The 27,516-nt window shown below is 28.2% G+C and overlaps 1 protein-coding gene across 18 annotated transcripts in view; it reads left to right on the forward strand.

The window, feature by feature from the left end:
• LOC107442127 (neuron navigator 3) overlaps nt 1–27,516 on the forward strand; it is a 521,654-nt gene that overhangs the window by 377,665 nt on the left and 116,473 nt on the right. For all 18 annotated transcript variants that reach the window (XM_043039754.3, XM_087159425.1, XM_087159438.1 and 15 more), the window contains 3 exons: nt 4,993–5,204; nt 8,817–9,080; nt 9,500–10,961. In XM_043039754.3, the coding sequence (XP_042895688.3) occupies nt 4,993–5,204; nt 8,817–9,080; nt 9,500–10,961 (1,938 nt within the window). The remainder of the gene's footprint in view (nt 1–4,992; nt 5,205–8,816; nt 9,081–9,499; nt 10,962–27,516) is intronic.

A 27,516-nucleotide genomic window follows, 5' to 3' on the forward strand; every position in this document is an offset into this window, starting at 1 on the left:
GAAAATTTCTCACGTTTGATCACGGTTTGTTTCATTTTTTCCGCCGTCAGCAAAAAAGTTTGTTTGATCTGTTCACGCGATGCTTAAGATTTAGTTTTTTTGGGTACCGTAATACGATAATATTCTCAAAGAAACGGTAATTTTATTTAATGTATTGTTTTTGTTCGTGTGCCTTTTTTTTCATAACTGATTATTATCCTTTACGAGTTCATATCTTTATCATAGGTATTAAACGTTTAAACCCTATCATAACTACCAATCGAAAACCGCCAGGGAGGGAGTTCGTTAAAACCAGAAAAACTGATAGTACTGTCAATGTGCGCTCATTTGTGTCAAAGGTGAAAGCGAGATTGCGTATTGCTTCGATTTTACGCTACAGATATTCTGACTGTACTAAATTTTAAAAGTTACTTAAGAATGTGAGTTACAATGCATGAGTCTATAACATTGATTATTCAGGGTTTTCGTATTGACTGCCCTTAATGTTTATTTTTTTTCAAAATTCTTAATAAAAATTGATTTAAAAAAGTATGCTCGTTAGGGGTAGTGTATTTAAATTTCAATAAAATAATGTATACATCATTAAAATAATAGAAAACGCTATCGAAATCCAACGAATCACTGCTGAAAAAGACGAGTTTGTAAACTACAAAACCTGTTTGATTACCGGAAGGAATAGGAAGGAGTTGAAAGAGTATTATTAGATGATCCCTATAACTTAAATCTTTCATTAGAAGTAATTCGTTAGATTTCGATAGTATCGATTTTTCTCTTCGTTTACTTGGAAGAATCATTTTCATTTTGAGGAATCATTTTCATTACCTAGAAGAATAATTTTCTTTTTGAGGAATCATTTTCATTACCTAGAGGAATCATTTTTATTTTGCGGAATCATCTTTACTACCTAGAAATATCATTTTCATTTTGAGGAATCATTTTTATTGCCTAAAAGTATTTTCATTTTGTAGAATCCTTTTTGTTACCTAGAAGAATAATTTTCTTTTTGAGGAATCATTTTCATTTTGAGCAATCATTTTCATTACCCAGAAGAATCATTTTCATTTCTGCTAGATGATAAACTACAGAATTATAAATTTAGAATTTCACGAAATATTAAACAAATTTTGTGATTACAGATTTTTTATAAGCTCATACATTTTTTGTAATTCTTTTCACTCTCGTTTAGCTCTTCATTATTTTAAATTTAAGCATTTTTAAATTGTGGTGATTTACTCTTAATAGAGGAACATATTTAATGGTAATGCAAACAAAGTAATCATTTTTCATGTTCAAGTAATAGTTGAAGAAATCCTTAATTTTATAAATCAGTTGTCGGCGAAGTTTTCGGAGAAATGAATTGACGAAAAGTTTTCGGAGAAATGAATTGACAGCTTAGCAATTGTTAACAATGTGAACCAAATGTCTATACAATGTTTGTACAATTGTCTATAAACTAATTGTCTTACACTTCTTGGACCGATTTTGGTACCGTCATTTTACATGACAGTTTAAATGGAAACTATTTGCTTCATGATTTTAAGCCATTGATTGAATGGATTTAAAACCGTCGGTATTGCATAGAGAGAAAAGATTATTGGTAGTTAAATTTTTTCATCATGCTTATTTTTAGAGAAAATTATTCTTAATAAATTGGAATTAACTTTTTTAATTTGTTTTCGAGAGATTAATCCTATTAAAAATGAATTGTTGTTCAATATTTTTTGTTCGGAAGTAAAAATTCAATATTATTCAATTTTTCCTAGTCATTTTTTTTTCTGGAATATCACGTGTACTACTAATTATCAGTTTTTACCTCAAATTCCCTCATTACATTGTTAAGCAATCTTTCGTGTAATCTTATTAAAATGAAAATTTAATAGGTTATTACATTGTTAAGCAATCTCTCGTGTAACGGTAATAAAATGAAAATTTAATGGGTATTGAGAATTCTTTTAATTACTATAGATCTTACTTATTAAGATACCGTGTAGCTTTCAAGCTAAATTTAATTAAAAAGTTCTTTGAACTAATTTTATTTCTAAATAAATTCAAAATCCTGTTAAATTCTTAAGGTATGCTAAATAGAAGCCTTTTGAGCGTGTAGCACTTTTCGTTTGTTTGTTTACGCTATTTTAACCTGATATTGCAGTTTCTATTAGTTTAATTGCAGCGGGGAAAAAATCTGAAAATTTATGTATTAAAAACTTTGCAATAATCAATTATGCCGTCTTAAATATTATCGCACTATTGAAACATTAAGATTGAGTTAGTGAACTTCAAACTAACAATGAGTTAAAAAGAGCTTCGCATCTAATAAATTATCATTTTAATGAATCTTTGATATGCATATTTCATTTCTGAACAGTTCTCAAACCAAAAATACCTTGTCATATGAATACTAAATAATTTAATTAAATTTTATTAAATTATCATTACTATTTTGAGTTAAATTTAGCTACTGACATTAATGAATTTTAACTTTTGAAACAAAAGGTGTTGAAATAAGATTATAGTAGAAAATCTAATTAGATTCCGTTTAATGGGACGATTTTTCAAACATGAAAACTATTATCTAGAAATCAACATACCTTAGAAATCAACATAGTTGTTAATCCAAATTAAATATTGTTATTAAACTACATTGCACTTTCCTGTAATAAAAAAAAAAGTTACATATTTTCGCAGCAGCCAGTTGTTTGTCTAGGGCAGGGGGTCATGGAAGTTAAGATTCCACAATTGCGTAACCAGCTGCAAGACGGTACAAAGTAGTCAGCATAGCGCGCTGGCCACATTTATTCCCCGTTCTGCGACAAGCTGAGACCTGTTGATCTGAAATGCCAATGCGTGTACTTATTTTCAACCAATTTTTTCTATGAAAAAGCGCTATTCATTCTCCATTAACCATTTGCTTACGGCTAGTATAGAGGGTGGACCAGAATAACTGGCTTCATCAAACTAAGCGCAGTAAGCAACGCGTTAATAAAGTAAATAGGAGTCGTGGTGGCGCAGAAGATAGAGCGCTCACTATGAGCCAGGTTCGAATCCCGGCGATGACTGGTTGATTCGAAATCCCCATCTGCACTGAATATGTGCTAACGTAAAATATCTTCAGTGGTAGACGGATTATGGGTTAGAGTCCTCTTGATGACAGGCTAACCGTGGGAGGTTTTCGTGGTTTTCCTCTCCATGTAACACAAATTCAGGTTAGTTTCATTGAAAATTCCTCCACGAAGTCAAATTTCTCCCAATACTTGATCAAGAAGTTCTCTTGTCTTCTGGATTGGGCTCAAAATCACTAGGATACGGAGTTGAACACACCGAAGTCGTACACTGAAATATTAGGTCGCCTGTTCAACGATGGTAATAAAATAAAATAAAGTAAATAGAAAAAGATACTCTAAATGCCATTACGGTTTTATTTTGGTTTGTTCCTACGATTTTATTCAATATATTATTTTGTTTTTCTATCTACAATTTTAAATGAAATAATTAAAATTATAATTTCTTATACTCAGCATTCTCTAAATAAAAAGATTTATATTCATTTTACATTCACGTCATAATATTTTTGTATTTTTTGTAACATTCTCATAAATTGTGTAAGTTTATTTGAATTCGCTACTCGCTTTATGGATTTTGCTTCTTATTTTGTACTGTATTTTCTTCGCATTTTATTTTCTGTTCTTTGGTTAAATATATTTTTTAACTAATGTGTTCATTTTCATTTCAATTTCTTAAGTGCTCCTCACACTATTGTGTTAATAAATTTTGCTTTGGCTATATTCATACAATATTACATAGCACTCTTTTTTACCGATATAATCGTGTGAGCTGATGAAGAGATTATATCTTTTCATTATTTTGTTTTCCGACTTTTTAATATATATTTTTTCAATATAATAAATAAATATAAAAAGGACAAAAAAATTTTGTTTTCCATGTTTTTTCTACATTTTGAACTATATATATATTCAAAATGAAGAATAAAACAAAGAAAAATTATAGACAAATAAAAAGAAAGGGGGGGGGGAATAATAAGTAAAAAAAAATAACAAACAATAGTTTAAATAAATATATATAAATTTAAAAAAAAAAAAAATGAAATTTTATTCAAAAAACCGGGGAAGAAAAAAAAAAGATATAATCTTTTCTTCAGCTCACACGATTATATCCGCAAAACAGAGTGCTTTCTGATATTGTATCAATAAAGCCAAAGCAAAATATATTAATACAATAGTGTGAGGAGCACTCAAAAAATTTTTTATGAAAATAACAATAAGTAAAATAGATCACAAAAAGTAAAAATAACATGTAAAAACAGAAAATAAAATGAAATAAAAGGAAAAACATTAAAAAGGGGGCTATAAAGCGAGTAGCAAAATCAGATCAACTTACATGGTCGAAATATTTTTCAAGAATGATTTAAAAATGTTTTCGCAGAAAGATTGCCAGATTACAAAAGATGAAAACAAAAGCGCAAATTGAGTGTGATGAAATTCATTGTTTTTCTTAACTTTCTTCGTGTTTTCTTGTATTTTTTATGTATGTATATATATATATATTTATATATATATTTATATATATATATATATTTATATATATATATAGGATATATTTATATATATATATATTTTTATATATATATATATATATATATATATATATATATATTATTTATATATTTATATATATATATATAGTTAAGATTCATTAGCTACGTAATTAATTAGTAATAAGTTTAATATATAATTTATCTACCAAAACTAATTGATTTGTGTGTATTCGTAAAACTATGTTAAGTTCATTGATTCAATTTCAGTCAAAAGCTCCACGCTTAGACTTTAAAAACGTGTTCTTTGCACACAGTCATACATTAACGAAATGTATATTCAGCTGTGCATACAGTCTAGTTTTTCTGCATCCTCTTAGTTTCTGTCATTTTATTCCTTGACATCGTTCTCATAATAAATAATACCCCATGTTTCATTCCAGGCCCTCGTCCGCTAGTTCTACATCCTCCATCCCCCATTTGCCGGTAAAATCTTCACTTGCATCATCCAATTCATCGACGACATCAGGAAGAAATGTTGCCAACGCCAAAAATATTCCTATTTCCGGTTCAGGATCGACCAATGGATCCAATTCCATGTTAGATAAGTTTAAACTATTTAATCCGAAAGACAAGAGTTCTGAAAAAACAAAAGGTAAGCTATCAATTATGCATGTCTATTTTGAGTTAAGATTACAGGGGCCAATTTTTTACGACAATGGAACCCTAAATGATCGAGCATTTTTGGGCTGAACACTTCGTTATTAAATTTATTAGAAGCTGTGAACATACTAACGAAAGAAAGACTTCTAATTATTTTTATAATATTTAATGTGAATAATTTTTTTTAATTATCATTTTATCAATAAAATTCTTAAAATAATATGTATTTATATTGAATTCGCAGGTCTGGAGTGGTATGTTGTATAGCTGTGAATTTGTTTTTGTTGCATACATTTACTAAAACTAAATAAAATAAGCTGTATTATAGTTTTTGAAAAATAAGTATAAATCTTGAGATTAGCTATCAGAGAATCATAACTCATTGAATTGGGTCATTTTATTTTGAATTGAAAAGTTCAAGAACGTTTATTTTTACAAAATTTTCTATATCTTTATTACAGACATTTTATTTAAATAATTGTAAGGAAATTGCCAAAGTATCACATAAATTATGATTCATTGTTTAGATTTAAATATAATTACAAGTTTCAAAATACATTATTGATTTAATAAGTTTAATTTTTCGGAACACCATTAGGTAACCGCTGAGTTGAAATATATATTCAGTTTTTAACCTTTAATGCTTGTTTTTAGAATACATTGCCGAAAAAGAAGTCTACAGAACCTAGACAAAAAGTGTTGCAAATTATTATTTAAGTTATAGGGTCCCAACTTTTTTTTGACTCACCACCTACCTGCTCTGCAAGGCAAATTTTTTTCAACGCCCCCTTGAAAAATGTTTAACAAACAATTATTAAATCATTTTTAGAAAAAATTACTTTTTTTTTGTTTATGATTTGTTACATTGTTAACCCTACTGTTAATGTTTTGAAAATTCTTCCTGACCACTGATTTTAGATTTGAACTTTTTTTAGAATTTTTTATGGAATTAGCCTTAAAAGAAATATTCTCTGTGAACTTCTAAGAAATGTGTAAAATAACTTTTAAACAAATAATTTTAAAAAAATCTTCAATTATTGTTACATTATGTGCATTATTAATGAAAAAGAATGATCAAAATAATTGGTTTAAAATTTAAAAGGACTAGTTTGAATTTTAAAAAGAAAAAAGAAGTCGCTTCCTACTTTTCACTTCGTCACTTCAAACTTATGCGTAGTACAGCAAGCAAAGTATAATTTTTATGATAAAATTAGTTGGTTATTTTTTTCAATATATAACTGAATTAATAATTGCTTTAATAACATGTTATTTATGTTGAATTAAATATAAATTAGTTTTTTAATAGAAAATAAAATATTAATTCTACTTGTACTTGATATCAAATGTACTTGGTATCAAATGTAATGTACTTGATATCAAAAAAAATGTTCATCTGTATATAAGTTTTTCCACATCCTCTAAAAATTCCCAACGACCCCTTAGAAGTCCCCAATGCCCCACCCCTTACAGAGCAATAGCACCCACGTATGGAAACTATTATTAAAAATCAAAAAATTGTCACCAATATATGACGTATTACTATCAAGATTTATCATAAGAAGGTTTGAAATGAAATCATCAAAACCAGATTATTCGTTGATGTATTTTCCAATTAACGATATCGAAGCATTTTAATTGAAGCATTTTTTCTATTCGAATACGGTTTTTTCTGTTGTTCAAGTTAAGATATAGTGTAATAAAAGCAATTAATTAACAAATAAAAAATGTTAAGTTTGTAAGAAATGTAATGTTGAATTTTAAAACATTAATTTTTAATCATTGCTAAATGCTTTCCTTTAACTTGAAGATTACTTAAGAAGCATACTTAAAGATTAAACATTCATATTACATCTCATATTAATTGTCATTTTACAATTAAGTGTTTAAATTTAGCAATTTTTTCCTTCAAACTGGAACATTTGATTGCTTAAAAAAATCTTTTTTTGTCAAACTAATTAGTCGTGATAAAAAAAAATATTTTATTCTAAATAATTATTTAAGTTTAAAAATTATTTTTATGCATTTGATCTTGTTCCTAAGTTAATAATTTGTTAACGTATCGTAGAAAATATCTTCATTATCATCATCATTAAAACTATTCATTAGTTTTCGTAAAGTAAACAATTATTTATGTTGTAAATCGTGAAAACATTATAGGTTCTCAAAATGAATCAATAAAATAGTGTTTATTTTGCAATTGCAATAACAACTTAAGCAATAATGCAAACATTGAATGTATTTTTATCCCATCTGGCTTTAGTTATGATAACAGGAAGTCATAAAAATCTCATTTTCTGCATTGAATGCTCTATTATTAAAAATGTTCTATTTTATTTAGCCTGTGTTTCAAAAATATTTTCAGTCAAAAGTCAGGAACTTATTTGCATTAATTATATTTCATATTTTAATAAAATTAGAGTTATCCTTTCAATTTTTTGCACTTTTATTTATCCTAATCTTAATTTGTTAATCCCATTTTATTCGTTTCCTCATTGTCCTCATTTATACGTTTAAATATTTTATTGAAAGTTCAATCTTAAATTAATATTTCAAAACGATACTACGTAAAAAAGAGATATAGCTTTTTTTTGCTATAAAAAGAAATAGATGTTTTTATATGATAAAGCGAATATAGCTAATGTATCTTAATTTACTGATTTGAAAGAAAGGCTTTGAAGTAGGATCATCTAATACAGCAGTTCCCAATTGGTGTTTCGCGGAACCTTGGGATTCCGTGGGAGTACTGCAGGGGTTCCGATAGTTTAAATTTTTTAAATTAGTAATAATTTTTTAAACTTGTAATTATATTTATATCAAAACAAGAAACCATAATTTCTTTGATCGTTTGCTTATTTTTATGAAATTATTTAGCCAGAATGCCAGTAAAAAAGAAATCCCAAAATTTATAAAAAATTTCATTGGTATTTCTCGTAGAAATTTACAACTGGGTACTTGCACATTAAGAATAAGAAGATCACAAATACCCACACATGTGACCTATGACGTCAGCTCCAAATTATAAGCAAAATGGCGAGTTAAAGTTGAGCTAAGTTTCTCCACATAAGTTAGAATAATAATTAGCGTGAAATTAATTAAATACATCGCCGTATCGCTCATCGAAATCTTTTACTTAACTTATATTTACTATTTGTTTATATATTTTATTGTAACCGTGATAAATTTTTGTTTTGTGTACCTGGCAACTTCAATGCATATTTAGTTTGTTTATGTTCTACGTGGCTTTATACCTGTATTTGTATTAAGTAAGAAATATATATGTATATATATAATCCTTATCAACGAGCTCTTTTACAAAAACCATAATTTAGCTTATTTTATGCATTTTCAGCGAATGTATGCACCAAAAACAAATTCAGAGTTAGACTAGTTACCACTCCAAGCCTGCGAATTCAACTGTTTGACGCAAATCCTATTATTTCAAAAGTCGTTCATTTTTAATATTAAATATTATCAAAATAATTGGTAGTCTTTCTTTGGTCAATATGTCCACGACTACTAATAAATTTGAAGTTCCGCTAAAAGATGCTCGAACATTTAGGGTTCTGGAGCCATAATATTTACATTAGTTTTATGTTTTCCACAGTTGTTGGCAACAGCAACAAGAGGACGAGCAGCAGCAGTGGATTCAGTTCGGCAAGAAGTGAACGGAGTGATTCTTCAAATAGCATTTGCAGTGAAACGAAAAACGCTCAGGATTCATCAAAAGAGCTTTCTTCACCTTCACCAACATCTCCACCTTCTTCAAAACCTCCTCAAATCGGCAGCTCTGTCCCTAAATCACAAGTGAAGAAAATTGGTGTAATAGGAGGCATTAAACAAGGTGTTCCAAAAACCAGACAAAGTGAAGGTAACGTTTATTAACAAAATTCTATAAGTTACTACCACACTTTAAAAAAAAATGTTCTGTATCAACCCGTATTGAAGAAGCCAGATTTGGCTTACCTTTTTTTTAACTGAATGTATCCCATAAACTTAGTTTTGTTCGTAAATAGCTGCTTGGAAAGCTAAATTTTATCCACTTAAAAATGTTTTTATTTCAATTGTAATACTTCTGATAGAATTTAATCAGAATGTAATAAGGTATTTAATTTATTAGTCACGAATCTACTTCAATAAGCATAATTAAAAAGAATTCTTAATTTTAAACTACCTTATTTATTTTCAATACACATTGTTACAGATAACATTATTAAAATATAATTTTTTTTATGGAATAAATAAATAAATAATTTCTAATTGTAGAACAATTCAATATTATTTTTTTAGGTCAAAAAGACCCTATTTCCAGTAAACTCGAACAACTGAAAGCCACATCAAAAATAGCAAAGGAAAAGAACAATGAGAAACTGAGCAAATCATTAGATAGTTCAAATAATGATAAAAAGACTGGATCTAATCCATCAATTAACAGTACAAAAAATTCATCACTGCTATCAGCCGAATCAAAAACTGATGCCTCTAAAAAATCTGAGGCAATCTGCATCCAAATAAAGCCTGAAAACCAAATCAAACAGTCAAAAATAGTAGCTAATTTAATCGAAAAATCCTCCAGTGTTTCACCCAGTGCCTCAAGTGTTAGTGTTATCAGTGATGTAACAGTCATCGATACTGCTGGTAGTAATATGCAATCAGTTGATAACTCTGGTTCAGTTTCATCAGCTATGGACAGTAACTGTAATGGTCAACTCGTATCATCTCCAAATAGTAGCATACCAAAGCCAACATTAGCTGTTAAAGGAACCACTAAGACCACAAAGGAAGAAAAGTCTTTGCAAAACGCTGGATCAGAAATAAACCTATCTACAAATTCTCCTCCAAAAACTAAAAAAATTCACGAGCCCCCTGTTGGTACAAAGCTTTCCAGGGAAGATATTTACGTGGCTGTTCACATAGCTGGCGCTAATACTCAAGTTATAGATACTGGTCAAAAGCCACAATCTGACAAAAGGAACATGAACTTTTCGAAATCAGAACGTGCCAGATCAGAAGGTAGGGCCACTACTCAGACAGGTGTGAGCATAGCCATGGTGTCGCCTATCATGAGTTCAAATCATATCAAAGGCAGTCCAAAAAGCAACTCAGAAAAAGCACTCAATAGCAGCAGCCCTGTTTGCGTCGATGATGGTAAGCCACCGAAATCTAAATCTACATCTAATTTCAAAATGGTTGATCCTATTTACGACACTTGCAACAAAATGGCTGCTAGGGAGAATGGTGGTGTGTTGACTGGTGATAATTCTACAATCTGGGAAGAGGGTGAAGATGTTTTGGTGAATATCAAACCCATGCAGCCACTTGTTCGAGCTTCACCTTATGGTTATGTCCGAGGTCTTGGACCGCTATCTTCACCTCGATCTATGAACGGCAGAATGCAACCAGGTTTGAGGATTCATTCAGAATATGGGGAAACTGGCAGACTTAATTCCAGCAGGCAATTTTTGGCATCTTTGGATTCGGCTCGAATGTATGGTGCGGGAATGAAAAGGGTCCTGTCTGGTTGTGCTAGTCTGGATGCAGATTACGCCACTGATGTAGACTCTTACGATATAGCTTCTGGTTATCTTAGTGATGGAGAGATACTTAGACCAGGATATCCTTGTCGAACAGATGATATTGCAAGTGGCTATTTAAGCGAAGGGGGAACTCCTGTTTATTCCAGAAAACATATCGGACGTGCAAGAGATGCTAACAGAGAGCAAAGAATTATAAATGTCCTGCAAGATGACAGGTAAGAATATTGCATTTTTCTTTCGAAAGTTTCAGTCAATAAAAATGCATGATTCAATAAGAAAAATATCAAAAGTATTATGTTTTGAAAACTATTATATCATTTTTTAACTATCATATCTAACCAATAATTTTAATTATTATCGAATATATTATCAAAAACTACGAAAAAAACTTAAATAAATAAATATATATATATATATATAGCTGTATTAAAAATAAATACAAACTCAACAAGATTCTAAATATAACTCTACTTACATAATTTTGTGTAGTTTCAGAAAAGTAAGATTTATTTCATACTTCGTTGAGTTTTTCATTATTTTCGTGAATTCAAAATTAAACTACCAAAATTGCACTACCTCTTTTTTTCCGGTAATTCTAATGACATTCTGCCGTTATTTCAATCAAATTTCTTCTGTTTAAGTTTCATTCTAGTTTTTGTCCTCGTCAGTAGATGGCAGCACTAAAAGCTAAAGACGCTTACACTCTTTTGTGTTTAATGTTTAATAATTCTTTTTTTTTTTCTTATTTTAATATAAATATTGTTTACGAAACAAGGAAACCTCAGTCTTAAACTTTTAACACAAACTGTTTAAATTTTTTTTCAGTAAAATTAGGTCTTTTAGGTCACTTTTCCAGTTTAATCTTACTCTGATTAAAATGATGGCAGTTTCATTTATTACATTATTTTCAAATTTGAATTTTGTTTTTTTGAAATTCTGAACTTTGTTTATTATTTTAATTTAAATAAACTTTTACTATTTATTTTTTAAAGCAATAAATATAACTAAAAGAGTTTAATAATGCGTTTATGATGTAAATAAAATTATTTTTCAAATTTTTAGAACATATAATGTTTAAAAACCAGTTTTAAAATAACTCAAATTATTAGAATCTAAATGTCTTGTTACTTTTTAATTTAATGTGCTAACATTTTTTTCCTCTCTTTAATAAAGTCGAACTTCTCTCTGTAACTTAAAAAACAATTTATTATTTTTGATTTAATTTTTGACATCTACTTAACTCGCATTAAATTTTATAAAATAAATTCAGAATGTTTTTCTGTTAATTGTGTTCTTACACTATAAGGAAATATTAAAAATTATTATTAGATATTTCTAAAAATGGTTTGATTGTTTTTTTATTTATTTGTTAGTTTATTAAAAGAATTATTTATATAGGTCAAATATTTTTATAACATATTCACTGAAATTTAATAGTAGCTCTATTTATCCCTTTTTTTAACAAACATAATTTTCCAAAAAAAAAGGGGAGAAATTATAGAATTGAAAACGTTAAGAAATAATTGAAAATTTAACGAAATTTTATAATAATTACGTTTATTTGTTTATTTATTATTATTTTTTTAAATACATTTTATTACAAATTATATTTAACACACTAATTTCTGTCATATTTTCACTGAACTATAATACAGTCTATGCCCTTTAGTGTTGCCTCCCTTACACAGCGACCTTTCCATTATCGTTACCAATTCTTTTAAAATTCGTTTGATACTCCATAAACTCAATGTTATTTTGATGTTCATTAGAACGTCCACACTGAACTGTTCATCAATAAGCTACCAAAATTTAGTAATTTGATTTAGAAAATGTTTAAAAGAAATTGTTTAAGCTATTATTTCATTTGATAACACACAATTAATGTAAAACACTTTGAATCCACTTTGCAGGAAGAAAGAATCATTTATAATCTGTGTAACTTTTTTTTTCAATAATATCACTCATACTTTTCTTATTAGAAGATTGTATTCACTCTTTATGTGAAACATGTGATTTACATTCGTGTTAACGCATATGGTCTTGATTGTTATCGTAGCACATGTTATTTATGTAACATTACAGACTCGTACCATCATTTCTTATGCATTTTTCATTTGTGAAATATTATTTAAAAGGGCACTTTTTCGAAAGATGCGTTAATATCAATTTTTCTGTTTGTTACGAAGTACTTATTAAAGTAAAGCATTGCTTTGTTAAAATTGATTAAGTATATTTTTAGTAATGAGTTAATACTTGAGTTTATAGCTACGGTATTTCTGTGCGCTCACGATATATTAAGATATGGTTTTAACGACTGAATTCACTCTAAACACGAGGGTCGTTATATCGAGAGAAAAATGATGTAGTTCTATTTACTTCTTTTTTAAAAAAGAGTAATTTGCAAAAATACAGAAAAAATAATTTAAAATGAAAATAATACGAATGAATTTAGAATTATAATTAAATCATATTCTAAAAAAAAAAAAAAAAAAAAAAAAAAAAAAAAAAAATTTCGAAAATTTACTAGTCTATATACTTCTGTTTACTACAGATTCATAAAAATTTATTTTCTGCACTTCTGGATTTAGTAGAATTTCTACCAATTAATTCATGTGACATTTTTCGAAAATTTACAAAATTCGAATTTTCGAAAATTTATTTCGAAAATTTCGAAAATTTACAAACCTATATTGGTCGTCGGGCTACCGAAGCGGGGGTGCCATCCCCTCCGCAGAGGATCAAAATTGGGGTGGCATGTCTTCGGATCATCCTCCGGGATGTTTCCCAGACCGTCGCCAATAGCCCATTGTGCAGCTCTAGTGCGACGTAAATTAACAACAACAACAACAACAAACCTATATACTTCTGAGAGTTCTACAGATTCATAAGAATTTCTTTTCCGGACTTTTGGCTTTAGTAGAATTTCTACAAATTAATTCATGTGACATTTTTCGAAAATTTACATACCTATATACTTCTGAGAGTTCTACAGATTCATAAGAATTTCTTTTCCGGACTTATGGCTTTAGTAGAATTTCTATAAATTAATTCATGCTACATTTGGCATTTTTTTCGAACATTTACGAGACGATACTTCTGAGTTCTACAGTTTCATAAGTATTTCTTTTCTAGACTTCTGGATTTAGCAGAATTTATAAAAAAAATTTATTCCAAGTTTCATATTACATCTTTTTTTCGAAAATTTAGTAGTCTATATACTTCTGTGTACAACAGATTCATAAGAATTTCTCTTCCAGACTTCTAAATATAGTAGAATTTCTATAAATTTGACCATTTTATCTTAATAAGAATGGTCAATTTTTTCGAACGAATTTAAAAATATTTTAAGATAAAAAGCGGCTTGAGGGTACTATTATTAATGACATCAACAGTTTATAGTTATAGTAATGAATGAGATGAAATATCAGAGAATTTTATTAAACAGATATTCTTTTTTATCTTAAGACAAATACAGTATTTTGTTTCAAATGTCCTTGCTAGCTGGCGAAAGACGAAATGAATACCTTCATTCTGTCAGCTCACATGAGCCCAGTTATAATGATTGAACTCTCAAGAAAAGAAAAACCAGAGCTTTTCATGAAATGTCTAGAAACGTTACAGCTGTCTTTTGTTATCTTTCTTGCCTTTCATTAACGTCTATCATCAGATATTCGTCTAAGATTTCTGTTTAATGTTAACCCGTTAAATTTTTTTTTCTTTTACGATGATAACGAACTAAAATATTTTATTTTGAAATATATATATATATAACATTTTTTTTTATTATGTATGCTTTAAATAAACTGGAATTAGCTATTCGGTAATAAACCGGAACGTGTTGAACGCTCAAATTTATTGAAACTTTCCATAGCAGAGTTTATTCTAGAATTCATTTAAAATATTTTCGTTTTTCTAAAATTAGAAAAAAATTCTGCTCCGAAAATTTGTGAAAATAACTTCCTGTTTTTGTTAAATTATGAAAAATCTCATAATATTGTGAATATGTGAAATTAAAGTCTATTTTTTCTGATGAAATAGCAGTACAAAAACCATATCTTTCAATGAATTTTACACGGAGTAAAAAATTCTGGTAAAATTGCCGTACTGTATAATAATGACATTTTTGGTTAAAAAAAAATTTTAAAAACCTAATTCTGGTAATAAAAACCAAAATATGCGGCATTTAAACCATTCATTCGACAGCTTTTTCCGTTCATATGGTAATGGTTTACTGGTAATACTGCTTTTCAAAATCATAGCTCTTATTACCCCACATTTAGTAAAAGATGCAAAACTGAAAGGTAAACTTAACCATGTCATTCCAAATTTTATCACAGATTATAAAACCATACTTTATTGTTAATTTTAACTAATATCATTACCAAAGCGCTTTGGTAATAATTACGGAGCTTTTTGGTGTTCCCATACAGCCAGAAATACGGTAAAATCTACCATATTCTGGTAATTTTAACCATACTTTTTTTCTCAGTGTAGTTTCAAAATTATGAATTAAAACATTATCATTTTATAATAAAAATAAATTTTGTAAAATTAATGAATTACAAGAAAACTGTATTTTTCCTCTCTTTCTGTGTTTTTTTTTTTTTTTTTTCTAGCTTATTTCCTTGCATTTGTGATTCTAGATTAAAATATTTTCAAACCTGTCTCAGCAAGAAAAATACAAAAAATAAGCCATGTATCTGCAATTTTGAACTAGTTTGATAAAAATAATTGTCTGAACTTCAAAACGACTAACAATTTAAATAATTGAAAAATCTTATAAACAAAATATAGCGTTGAAATAACTTTTTAAATATTATAAGTTTAGTTCGATCATTAAGTTTAGTTAGATCATTTAGTTAGATAAGTTTAGTTAGATCATTTTCACGAAACTGTGGCTTTTTTTCGTGACATTTTGCTCTACTTTCATAAGTTTTATAGAGGAAGGTGGTTAAAGGTGAACAAACCTTAACTTTACAGTCATGAATAAATGTTACAAATTCACAATAATTACGAAAAATCTTTTTTCTTTTTTTTTCTGGTAAAAAGCGTTATTTATATCATGACAAAACCTTCGAAATGAAATCATAAACTTTTGTAAAATCATTATGATAGAGCAATTATTTAAAGTATCTAAACAGTAATATTTATTTTAAATCCCCAAATTTATATGAATATTCCTTTAGGCGCAGCTGTCGCTTTTACCATGTTCTTTTAGGTTATTTCAAATACTGATCCCTTCATATTTAAAGAGATAAGAATAAAATAACAAACATATTAAGACTAACTGTCAAAATAAAAAGTTTCTTGTTCCTATTTTAGAAATTTTTCATCTGTTTTTCACCAAAACATTATACATTGCGCGTATAATTTGAAAGATTACAACGGATTTGAATCTCATTTTGAAAAATATTTCAGCCAATTCGCTTAAAAGGGGAGAAACCACATTCTTATTTAGAAATCCTTTCCCCGAAATTCCATTTCTCTTTTTTTTTCGAAGAGATTATTCGTGTCAGTAAAAAAAAGTGTTCCCATGTGTTAATTAAATGTGTAGGGGACCGCATTTTTCTTTTCTTTGTTCCCCCCTCTTTTCAACATTTTCCTAATCCAATCACTGTTCGCAAGGACAATAACCAAAATCTTTTGGCATTTTTCTTTCCACCTCATTTTAATATGAAAGTGATATAAAAATAAACTTTTCTTAGTACCTTCATTTAATTTTTGTGAGATTGTATTAATAAGGAAATGATTTTATCAGCGTTTATGATCCTTCGTAAATTAAATATTGCAAAGGGCTAATCAGTTTGGTAATTTGTTGAAAAGAATTGATTTTTTTTCTTCTATTCTTTTAAAACTTCTTTTTTATATCATTCTGTTAATTATTTTTAAACATCGCATCTTTATATGAGGCATTATTGATTAAGATTTTTTTTTTTTTTTTTTTTGTCAATTCGGTAAACGTTAATTGCAATATCTAAAAGTAAAAGTTTTTGAAAAATAGAGACTTAAAAAGAAGGGGAAAAAAACAATCAATATAATTGTCTCGGGTTGTAAACACCGTTACTTTCAAAAATATTTAAAATTTCAAATATGTTTATGTATATCCCCTATTTTGAGTGAAGGTTAACGTTACTGTTGATAAATATTTTAGCGTATTATAAACATTAGAGCATAAAAAATATCAGTTTTATGAATGCTCGTAACGTAGCTTAAATTCCCTTTACAAAATTCTCTTCAAATTAAAAATTAGAGACACGGTGGCTCAGAGGATAGAGCGCTCATCTCTTATTGAATTGACCCAGGTTCGAATCCAAGCCATGGCGGATCGATAGGAATTTCGCTCCCGGAGCGCACCGACCTCAGTGCTAGCGTATAAAAAACCTCAGTGGTAGATAGATCATGGATTGAAATCCCCTGACCTTCAGGCTAACCATGAGACGTTTTCGTGGTTTTCTTCCCCATGTAACGCAATTGATGGTTAGTTTTATCAAAAAGTCCTCCACGATGGCAAATTTTTCCCAAGACTTGATCCAGCAGTTCTCTTGTTTTCTAGATTGGGTTCAAATTTATAAGGTTACGGAGTTGAATATTGTATTTTTAATGTTTCATTTGAATTTTCCTGGGCTTTTTTTTTTAATATAGTTAAAAAAAATTTAAATAAATGCGTTTATTTTCTTAAACACGCACTTTGGGGTATGTCTATTTTTAGAAGCACGTATTGCAAGCTCTGTACATTTTTTTACATATATTTTTGACTATATTTATTTTTTCAAACGTGCTTTTCAAGCTCTCTCCAGTTTCTTAAACATCCTTTTTTATATTTTACTAAATTTGCTGTAATAAGAACTTTAATTTTGAAAACCAGAATTTCCGGTAAACCGTTGCCTTATGACAACGTAAAAATTACCAAATGAATGGTTTAAATACCGTATCTTTTGGTTTTACTAATCAGAAAATTGTTAAACCAGAAATGTCATTACCATGCAGTGCGGTAATTTTAGCAGAATTTTTTTCGTGTACATTATGAACTATATTGTTTTTCTCAAATCTGCATTTCAATCTCTATACATTTTCTTAAACGTACTTGTTAAACTATATCCTATTTTTCTAACATGCTTTTTCATTTATATATATTTTCTTAAATGTGCATGTTTAACAATGTCCATTTTTTTTTCAAATATGCATTTTAAGCCATGTTAATATCCTTCAAGCTTGCATTTTGAACTTAATTCATTTTCTCAAATGAGTTCATTTTTTAAATGTACATGTTAAACTATATCCATTTTTTCAGAAGTGCAATTCAAGTTCTGCTATTTTCTTAAAATTACATGTTAAACTATGTTTTCTCAAACAAGCATTTCTATCTCTCTATATTTTGTTACACGTTTAACTATATCCTTTTCTAGGAATATTCATTTTAAGCAATGTGTTAATTTTTTAAACGTGCATTTTGAACTAGATCCCTTTTTTACAAACGTGCATTTCAAGCATATGTTCATTTTATAAAACGATTTTTTGAGTTATGTCCGAAATAGAAAGTTCACCAATGTACTATAGAATAAAAGAAATTACATTTTTACAAAAGCCCTTTTATTTTATTCTCTAAAATTACTCCCTCTATACACACAGTCTATCTCCGCTTTGCTTTATCTACCATTCAACTTTTCAATCATTTCCAAGTTTCCATCATCACAATAAATTGTTTTTATTTATTCCCTCCCATTATTCATTTTTCCAAACGACAATTTATTTTCTCGAAATCAAATTACTCAACTGAATTCTAACGGCGTTTCTCGAATAAATCCGAAAATAAATGAGATAAATTTACTTTCCCCTTTGCCTTAGGCTCGATTTTTTACTTTTTTTCATTTTTTCCTTTCTTGTCCTTGCTCTTGTTGCAGTTGCAACTCCTCTCTGCAATCCTTGTTTTCATTGTTGTAATGGAAGACAGCTTTATTTATTATTTTAAAGAAGTTAACTCAAAAACTATTTATTGTTGTTTTGAGTTTTTTCCGTTCTATTAAATTTAAACGGTTCTATGTTTTGTTGCATGGGACTTGTCTTTTGATTGATTTAAAAATTGAAATCAAAATTTTGAAGTTATAACTTATTCTACCATATTTTATACTTAAATTATTTTATTATATATTGTATATTATGGGATGAGGCCACTTTATAATAGAATGTGCAAATATGGTTTATATATAATATTATATATGAATTATATAGTATAATAAGGGCTATATATAATAAAGGTAAATATAGTTTATATATAATATAGTATATAAATATAGTTTGTATGCAAAAGGTCCTTCTACAAAAATAATTTGCATAAAAACCTTTTTTTATTTCTTATTGAACTCTTTTAAAAGTAATATTGCGAGTTTTTGTAATTTTTATAAAATGGTGGAACACGGATTTTTAATACAATAATTAATATAAATATGTTTGAAATCTAGATTGAAAAAAGAGTATGGTGAAATTTATCATGTTTTTGGTTCTATGGGAGCATCAAATTATTCGATAATATTTATGAAGCGCTTTGGTAATGATTTTGGTATATGTTTTAAAATGTGTGGTAAAATTTCTTAAATGTGGTAAAATTTCGTAATTTTATCATGATGCCTTAGAGCATGACATAAAATCCATTTATTCGGTTAAATATAATTTTCAGTTTCGTATTTTTTTTACTAAATACGAAGAGCTATAATTTTGAAAACCAGAATTTTCGATAAACCGGTAATGTCATCACCGTACCGTACGGTAATTTTACAATATTTTTTTATCCATGTAGAATACGTTGTTTATTTAAATAAGTTTTTAGAATATAATATTTAGTTCAATTAATTTATTGAGAATTAATTCCCTTGGTTGAAGCAACTCTCGATAATTGTTAGTTCAGAATTCAAGGTGCGTTTTTTTTAATCTCTTACTTAAAAAAAGAATCCTAAAATTTGAAACATGAACTAAAACAATTAAAAAAGTATTAATTTTAAAAATATTAAATTGCAAAAGACTTAAACATATTAAAATAATAATTCAACTTTTGAATCAAAAGCTGTCCTTTTAAAAGCTAAGTAGTAAGAAACTACAATCATTAACAAAATATATGATAGAAAAAAGTAATTTAAAGATAAAATTGTTTTAAAAAATTACTGTTAACTGGTTTATTTCTGTATGAGATAGAACACTTGCAAAAATTGGTTTAAAGGAATTAAAATAAGATAGTCAACTCTCTGAAAGGCAGGAAACTTTTTTAAAAATAAAACCCCATAATTGTTAAGATTATTTTAGTTCGATTCCAGTAGAAAAATTATAAAAAACAGTCTAGTAATTATTTAGAAAAATCTGTTAGGTTATCGGAATTATATTTATACTAAAATAAAAAATTCAAAAAGTAGTTAGATAATATTTTTTTCATTCATATTCAAAAATTTATCAATAATTGATTTTGTTAGATAAAGAAATTTCAAAGATGAATTACTGTTTCACTTAGATCTAAATAACTGCAAATAAGTACAAATTTGAAAAAAATATTGTTTGGAAATGAGTTGTGTTTGAAAATTTTTACCATTAACGCCAAAAAAAACACCTGGGCTTCATGCTGTATTACATAACCATAAATTATTAAAATGTAAAATGCTAAATATAATATTTTGACCTAAATTAATACAAAATAAAGAAAAAAGTAAGAAAAATACATTTATAAGATTAAGCATCAAAGGGTTAATTGTAAGCTCCATTTTATTTAGAGAAAAAAAAAAGAAATGAAAAAGATTAATAAAAGAGAAGTTCGATTGGGAAACATATGAACTGCAATACAGAAATAAAAGTTCTTCATTATACGGCAGTGTTTCATGCTGTATTTCATAGCCATAAATTATTAAAATGCTAAATATAATATTTTTTCACTTATTTTAACCCAAGTTAATACAAAATAATGAAAAAATTACAAAAAATATGTTTAGCAAAAATTCTGCATCAATGTGTTACGGCGACATTACTCTCATAGAGTATACTAGTTGTATTATTTTATACATTTTTCATTTTCATATTGGTGCTAAAAGCCAATTTTTTTAAACGAATCGCTCATACAATATCAAATTTTGTCCTTTGAACTTCGGCCAGAAGTCGTAAGTTATCAAAGCCTTAAGTTACTTTCTCAGCCAATGCCATCATGTTTTCTGACATAGCAGTTTTAATTTTCTATAGCATCTTTGCTAAATATGCGAAATTCCCGTTGCATCCCCCCACTCTTCGTAACCATGGCTACAACACGCGGATCGCCGGAAGCCCTTTTAATTGGATCCATTGTGTTTTCTATCTCAAACTGTCAACCTTTGTCCTGTGTGGCAACTGATTGGCGGTTGCTGTTGCCAAACTTGGCATTTATTAGCTTCGTCAACTCCAGAACAGTGCTCTGTCGGATAAATGCAAGATAGTGATTAATGTAAAATAATGGTCCCCTTTTCCCGACTCAAGTCTTTTGTGAGTGGATAAATGAGAGTGGTGAAATCTTATAGAAATAGTTTACGTGCCTAAGTGATTCTTGTGGAGCAATATTTAAAAGCTTCAGCTCATCAGAAAATATTTTGATTGTTTGATTGAATGTTTAAATTTTTGTGATAAATTTCTTTCTTCTTATTTTCTACAAAAATGCGTTTTGTGGTATTAACTATACACTGTTGCTAGTTAAGAAAAGAATATTGCTGCCATAAAAAAGAAAAAAGACCATCAAAAATAGGAACTATTTTTTTTTCAGAAGCAACCGTGACAGAATTTAAATTTTTCCAACATCAAAAACAACGAAACTTGTACGACACCATGCATTCATTTCATCGAAATACAAGATTTGTTTATTTTGCAAATTAAAATTCTTTTTTTCAAAAGTTTCGTAAAACTTTAATTTTTTAAAATATCATTACAAATCAGGAATTCCGCTTATTGCGTGATTGTCCGATTCAAACATTTTTTTCTTAGAATTAGTATCCTACTGATCTTGACCCGTATTTCAAAAATGAACCATGTCTTGCGTTAGAGAAACGTCATTTCGAAGACGTGGCTCGAGCGAAATTGTTGTTTATTGAAGTTTTTGTAAATTATAGTTTAAATCCTTTATGCTTTAAAGCGGATTGGAATAGATACGAAAGCGTCGTAGTACGTTATAAATAGAGTTGTCATCTTAAGTATTCATCATTTAGTTGCTATGGGAATTACATGATGGCTTATTACACGTAGAAAAACTTTCAGGAAAAATTACCGAACTCTGTGGTAAGGACAATTATGAAACGAAGATGACATAATTCTGGTTAATAAAACCAAAATATGCATTTCCATTCATATTACTATACGGTTTTCTGGAAACTCTGGTTTTCAAAATTATAGTTCTTACCAAACATTTGGTACAAAATATGAAACTGAAAAGTAAATTTTACGGAATGGGTGGTTTTTATGCCATACTCTAAGGTATCATGATAAAATTCCCAAATTTTACCACATTTACCAAGTTTTATAACATAATATAAAACCATATTTTATTGTTCATTTTACCAAAATCATTACCAAAGCACTTTGGTAAAAATTACCAAACTTTTTAGAGTTCTCATGCAGTCAGAAGCACGATACATTTTTCCAGATTTTGGTAGTTTTAACTATAATTTTATTCTCATTGTAGATATTTTTATCTTGTTAACCTATGCTGTCCATTAATTTTAATAGAGCAGTGTTTTTTGCTCTTGTAATAATAACATTAAAAAACATAAGCAAAAATGGAAAAGTATCAAGGACGGTGACGTTTCAGTACTATGAGAAGGTACGTACCGTCATTACTGCTAAATTTCGTATCGTGGTACAGATAATAGTAAACCCACTCATCGTAAGAAGACAATTGTCCTTCGGAGATAGACTCGAAAATGCGATTGTGATGAATATATTCAGCGGTGTAAAACTTTTTTTCTCGCTATCATCGTTTCTTTTATCCTTTTTTAGTTCCACTTTTTACTTAATCTCTAATGTACCAAATAATCTTTAATTCATACCATAATATTTTATCTAATCTGCATCGTATTGTGGACAAACAGAATTGAAATGACCATCCGTCTTTCATTCTATTTAGAATTGTAATCCTATTGATTATAGTCTAATATTAAAACTATACTTCAAACAAACAAGACTATACTTCGCTTTTGAGATTGGTAATTTCGAAGACTATTTTGCTTCAAAATCTTGTTTATTTATTCTTATTGTGTTGCTTTTACTTTATTATACTTTTTATTTCCTTACACGTTGTTGAATGCATTTTTATTTCAAATGTCATATTGTTCCTAGTTCAGTGCTTATAGACTTAGGAAACAAAATTGAAATTGAACTCTATTTATGTGCATTAAATGAGAACTCCTCCGAAACTCTCCTTTATATTCGATTTATTTATTACCAATTTGCACAAATAAATAACATATATGAGTAGCCAAAAACATTTTTATTCAGTTGAAAATGATAAGTACATTTTTCATTCTTTCAATTCTGGGCGTAAATAGCAAAAACTTTTCATTTTTGATGTATTCTTTCAGTAGCAACTACTAAAGGCATTTGCACGTTTCTTTAATACATTTTCTAACTCAATTTCTCGAAAATCTCTCCCCCACCCATAAATGGTCCAAGTGGGCTTCGTAACTGGTATTATCCTGCCTATTTATTGTCAGGCGCAAATTAGAGAGTATCCCTCCCGGTGCCTATAGGCCGTAAGTAGCTGAGAGCAGTGTTTCAATCGAAACAGTTGCTAGGGGCAACTGCATTTTTCTTTCTCTATACCTCTTCTTTATAAAAATCATCTTATCTTGGAGAGGAAATCTTTTTAATCCAAGAATTTCTTGTGAAAATGGAATTTATAACAAGATATTTTCTTTCACATGAACTACTGATTTGTGATGGGCAGCAAAAAAATTAACTTTTATCATAATATCTCTCTTTGGCTGCTTGTTTCAATTACATTTTAAGCTTATAAAGTTCCATAATGGGATTTTGTTTGATTTTTTTTTTTTTATTCTTGAAAAATATGTAAAGAGAAAACTGAAAAATAAGAACAAACTGCCTATGCCTAGGGTTGCACACTGTAAAAAATTATGGTAAAAAATACCGGCACTCATGGTACCTGTACTTTTTTACCGCGAAATCCTTTTTTACCAGAACATGTTACGGAACAAAAAAATATATGATATACCTTAATTTTTACAGTAATAATGCAGCATAATTTTTTACGGTGAAATTAATTTTTATTAATGTGCACCCATGTGCACATTAGTTATTTAATGTGCAATTGTCTGTACTTTAATTCGGTATCGTTATTTCTTATAGTGTAGTTATTTAGTCAACGCCAGTAGCGTTGCAAAAAGGCAGATTTTACCGCTGTACAGTTATAAATATCAAACATTTTTGCAGGCAATTTTTAATAAAATAAAACTTTAAACTTTATAAGCGTTTTGTTTCATAGCTGTATATAGGCTTATAACAAAATAGTGGAAATATTTTCAAATGTTTTGAGGCCGATGTAATATAGAACTAATTTACAAAGTTTGAAAGATGCTTTAAATGAGCAATAAGTTCTCTTTTTAGCTGTTGTAAATTGAAAACATATATGTATGTACATATATATTACTACAAAAATTATAGTAAAGCATATAGATACTTTACTATAATTTTTATATAACGTTCTGAGGACTTGTAGGAACATTGTTATCAGCGTCAATCTCCGAGCAGCAGTTTGTAAAAATGAAAGACTTAGCAGATGGTTTTTAAAGTTCCTTTAATAATAATATTGTATTGGCGAATTAATTCTGTTAGCTAATTGGCATCGATGATATTCATTTATGAAATTAGAAATTATTTCAGAATTGCCTTTAAAATCATTTGTAGCCCTTGGTATTTTACTTTCACACGATCTTGAGACTTGATTTCTGTCTCTTAAGAAGCTACGTTATAATTAATGTTAGTAAGACTGAATTCATGCTTCTTTCAATAAATGGTCTTGCACTTTTATAGGGATGAACATTTATGATTTTAAAAAAACATAGTATAAATTAAAATAATGAAAAATTTGAAAAATATACCTTATTATGTACCTTATTATTATAAACCTTATTAAACCCTGTTTTCCCCAAATAATTTTATAAATTAATTACTTCATGAAACATATAACACAATTCATTTCTCTGTATAAGAATATTTTATTTGGATGGCCTCTTCTAATTTACGTTTGTTTCAATACTTTGATTTCATATAATATAATACTTGTTTATTAGATATGCAGTGAAAAATGGGTTAAAATATTAGAGTGCTTTATTTATAATCAATTTCAAAACAACCTGTACTGCCTAAAAGAACTCTAAGAGATCCTCGAACCACAATCGTCAACCACTGACGAAGCAATTAAATCTATCCCTCTAATTAACTATAAATCTAATTATCAAATCTTTACATATTAAAAAAACTATTTTTTCGGTTTTATAAGCCCAGTTATATTCTAAATAGTTATATGCCCCATAAATGCTGGTTAGTTATTGAAAAATTTATATACCTCATCTATACTATTTAGGTTGCAGGAACTATAAATTAAATTACGAAATCAGTCATAAAAATATTGTTGCTGTTATAACGGTTATAAATTTTTCATGAATCATTAAAAAAACAGCTTCCACAACAAGGCAAGGACAAATGAAATATCAGAAATTTTTCATGCAATTACCTCCATTAATAATATCGGTATAGTTATAAGTCCAGCACAACAAACAAATTGTTGTTTCCGATGCGGGCCCTGAGTATGTCACTAATCTCTTAATACCAATGAATCACAATTGTAATTCCCAGTCATTCTTTGTCACGCTATGCTGAAAGATAAGCAGCAAAGAACCCTATTCCTAAGTCCCTAACCAATTATTCTTGGTAATAGAGAACAGAAAATGAAGTGTTGGACATTTTTTTTCTCCCTTTTCTGCGAATGCATGTATTGATTATTCCGTTTCCACATTTGAGAAAGACACTAAAATTGTTCAAAATATTTTACCAAACATTTAAAGACTACTAAAATATAATAAGAAATATTTTACGAGATTTTAAAGTTTAAAAAAATTTTAATGCAGATAAATGCGATTTTGTATATTAATGTTTATAATTTTTAAGTAATTGTGAAAGAAAAAAATTAATTTTTTTAAATATATTTACATTAGTTTTTGATCTAAGCATTATGTTTCTTTTTCATTTTAATAAATTTTTTTATTTAGATATCAAATTCTGAGACTTTTTTGCAAATTTTATCGAGACAAATTTTAAATTATTTGTATTTCAGACTTCGTAATTTTTGAGTTATAAAATTTTAAAAGTAACAAAAATGAAAATAAATAAATAAATAAACACGATAGAAAATGCATTTAAGTTTTCAGCCTCATCTATACTTATTTAGTCTTGTAACAAAATCTACACTGTGAACGAACTATTGTATAAAAAACTGGTTTTTGGGTGCATCATCCGTAAAATTCATTTTTACCATTAAGTATTATACCGTAATTTTTACAGTAATCTTTCATTAATTAGATTGATTCAGTGGCTTTGCGGTAATTATTACTGTAAAAATTACGGTATATTGGATTTCTCTTTCCGTAATATGCTCCGGTAATATGACTGTAAAAAGTACGCTGATATTTTTACCCCAATTTGATCTTGAGTTTTTAGCAGGGTAATTGAGACTGAAAAATATTTTCTTTTACAAAATTTGAACTATAATGAATAGTAATATTTTTAAATTAATAATAAAAAAATTGACAATTTGGATACCAAATTCTTAATCAATGATAGGTAGGGCTAAATGTGGTTTTCATAGTTTTCTTCTCAATGTAATTTACACGTGGTTTTTTCCTTCATTGAGTTCGTTCCGATTCAATCTTTTCTTCTGAGCCGTGTTCTAAATTAAATTATGGAAGAAAAATCATTCTTTTGTAAAATAATGATTTTCACGAAAAAAACTGAAAATATTAATTTAGTTTCGTATCTCTCTCGTATCGCCTTTTTAAGTATTTTTGCAAATAATATTTTTCCGGAAAGACTTAAAATAAGAGCAGTGAACTAAACAATAAGCTCTGAAGTAAAAATATTATCGTCTTAATTATCTTTTCAGGACAAATGAATCTTAGCCTGTTGTGTTTATTTATTTAAACTCAAACTATCATAATGAAGTTAGAATTTCCATCCTAATGAATTAAACATTCGGTTACCATGCGTAATCAACTGAACTATTCTTTCGAAATTCCAAAGGACACCTTATCGTTACGAAAGTTATTCCAATTTAAAACCAAGTTGTTGACTTAACGGCGTGCTTCTTAAAACTTCGATCTAATTATCTAACTCCAACAGATATGAACAGAATAACTAAAACTTATCTATTTGTTCGGGAATTTCCAATAACATGATAATTCGCTCACGAGTTTTGTCTCGTACTGCGAGATCCATGAATAAGCAAATTCATTCTCAACACGCATCTTTGAACAAAATCAATTAGGCGCAAATAGTATAATTAATAGAGAATAAGCGCCAAGAATAATTACTTTTGAGAGAAAGTTACTCTTGTGGAAAACTTTTCCTTAAGACAGATGCGCGGTTTCTCTTCGTTAAGCGCCATTACATTTTTAAAAGCGTTAAATTATAATTATACCTACCTGTTTAGTTATTTATTTGCTAATTATTAGGATTAACTGCTTTAAAAATTAGAACTCTGGGCTCAGT

Source organism: Parasteatoda tepidariorum, chromosome 1 (genome assembly GCF_982258835.1).
Source record: "Parasteatoda tepidariorum strain Cologne lab strain chromosome 1, Ptep-v5.0, whole genome shotgun sequence".
Taxonomy (NCBI): Eukaryota; Metazoa; Arthropoda; class Arachnida; order Araneae; family Theridiidae; genus Parasteatoda; species Parasteatoda tepidariorum.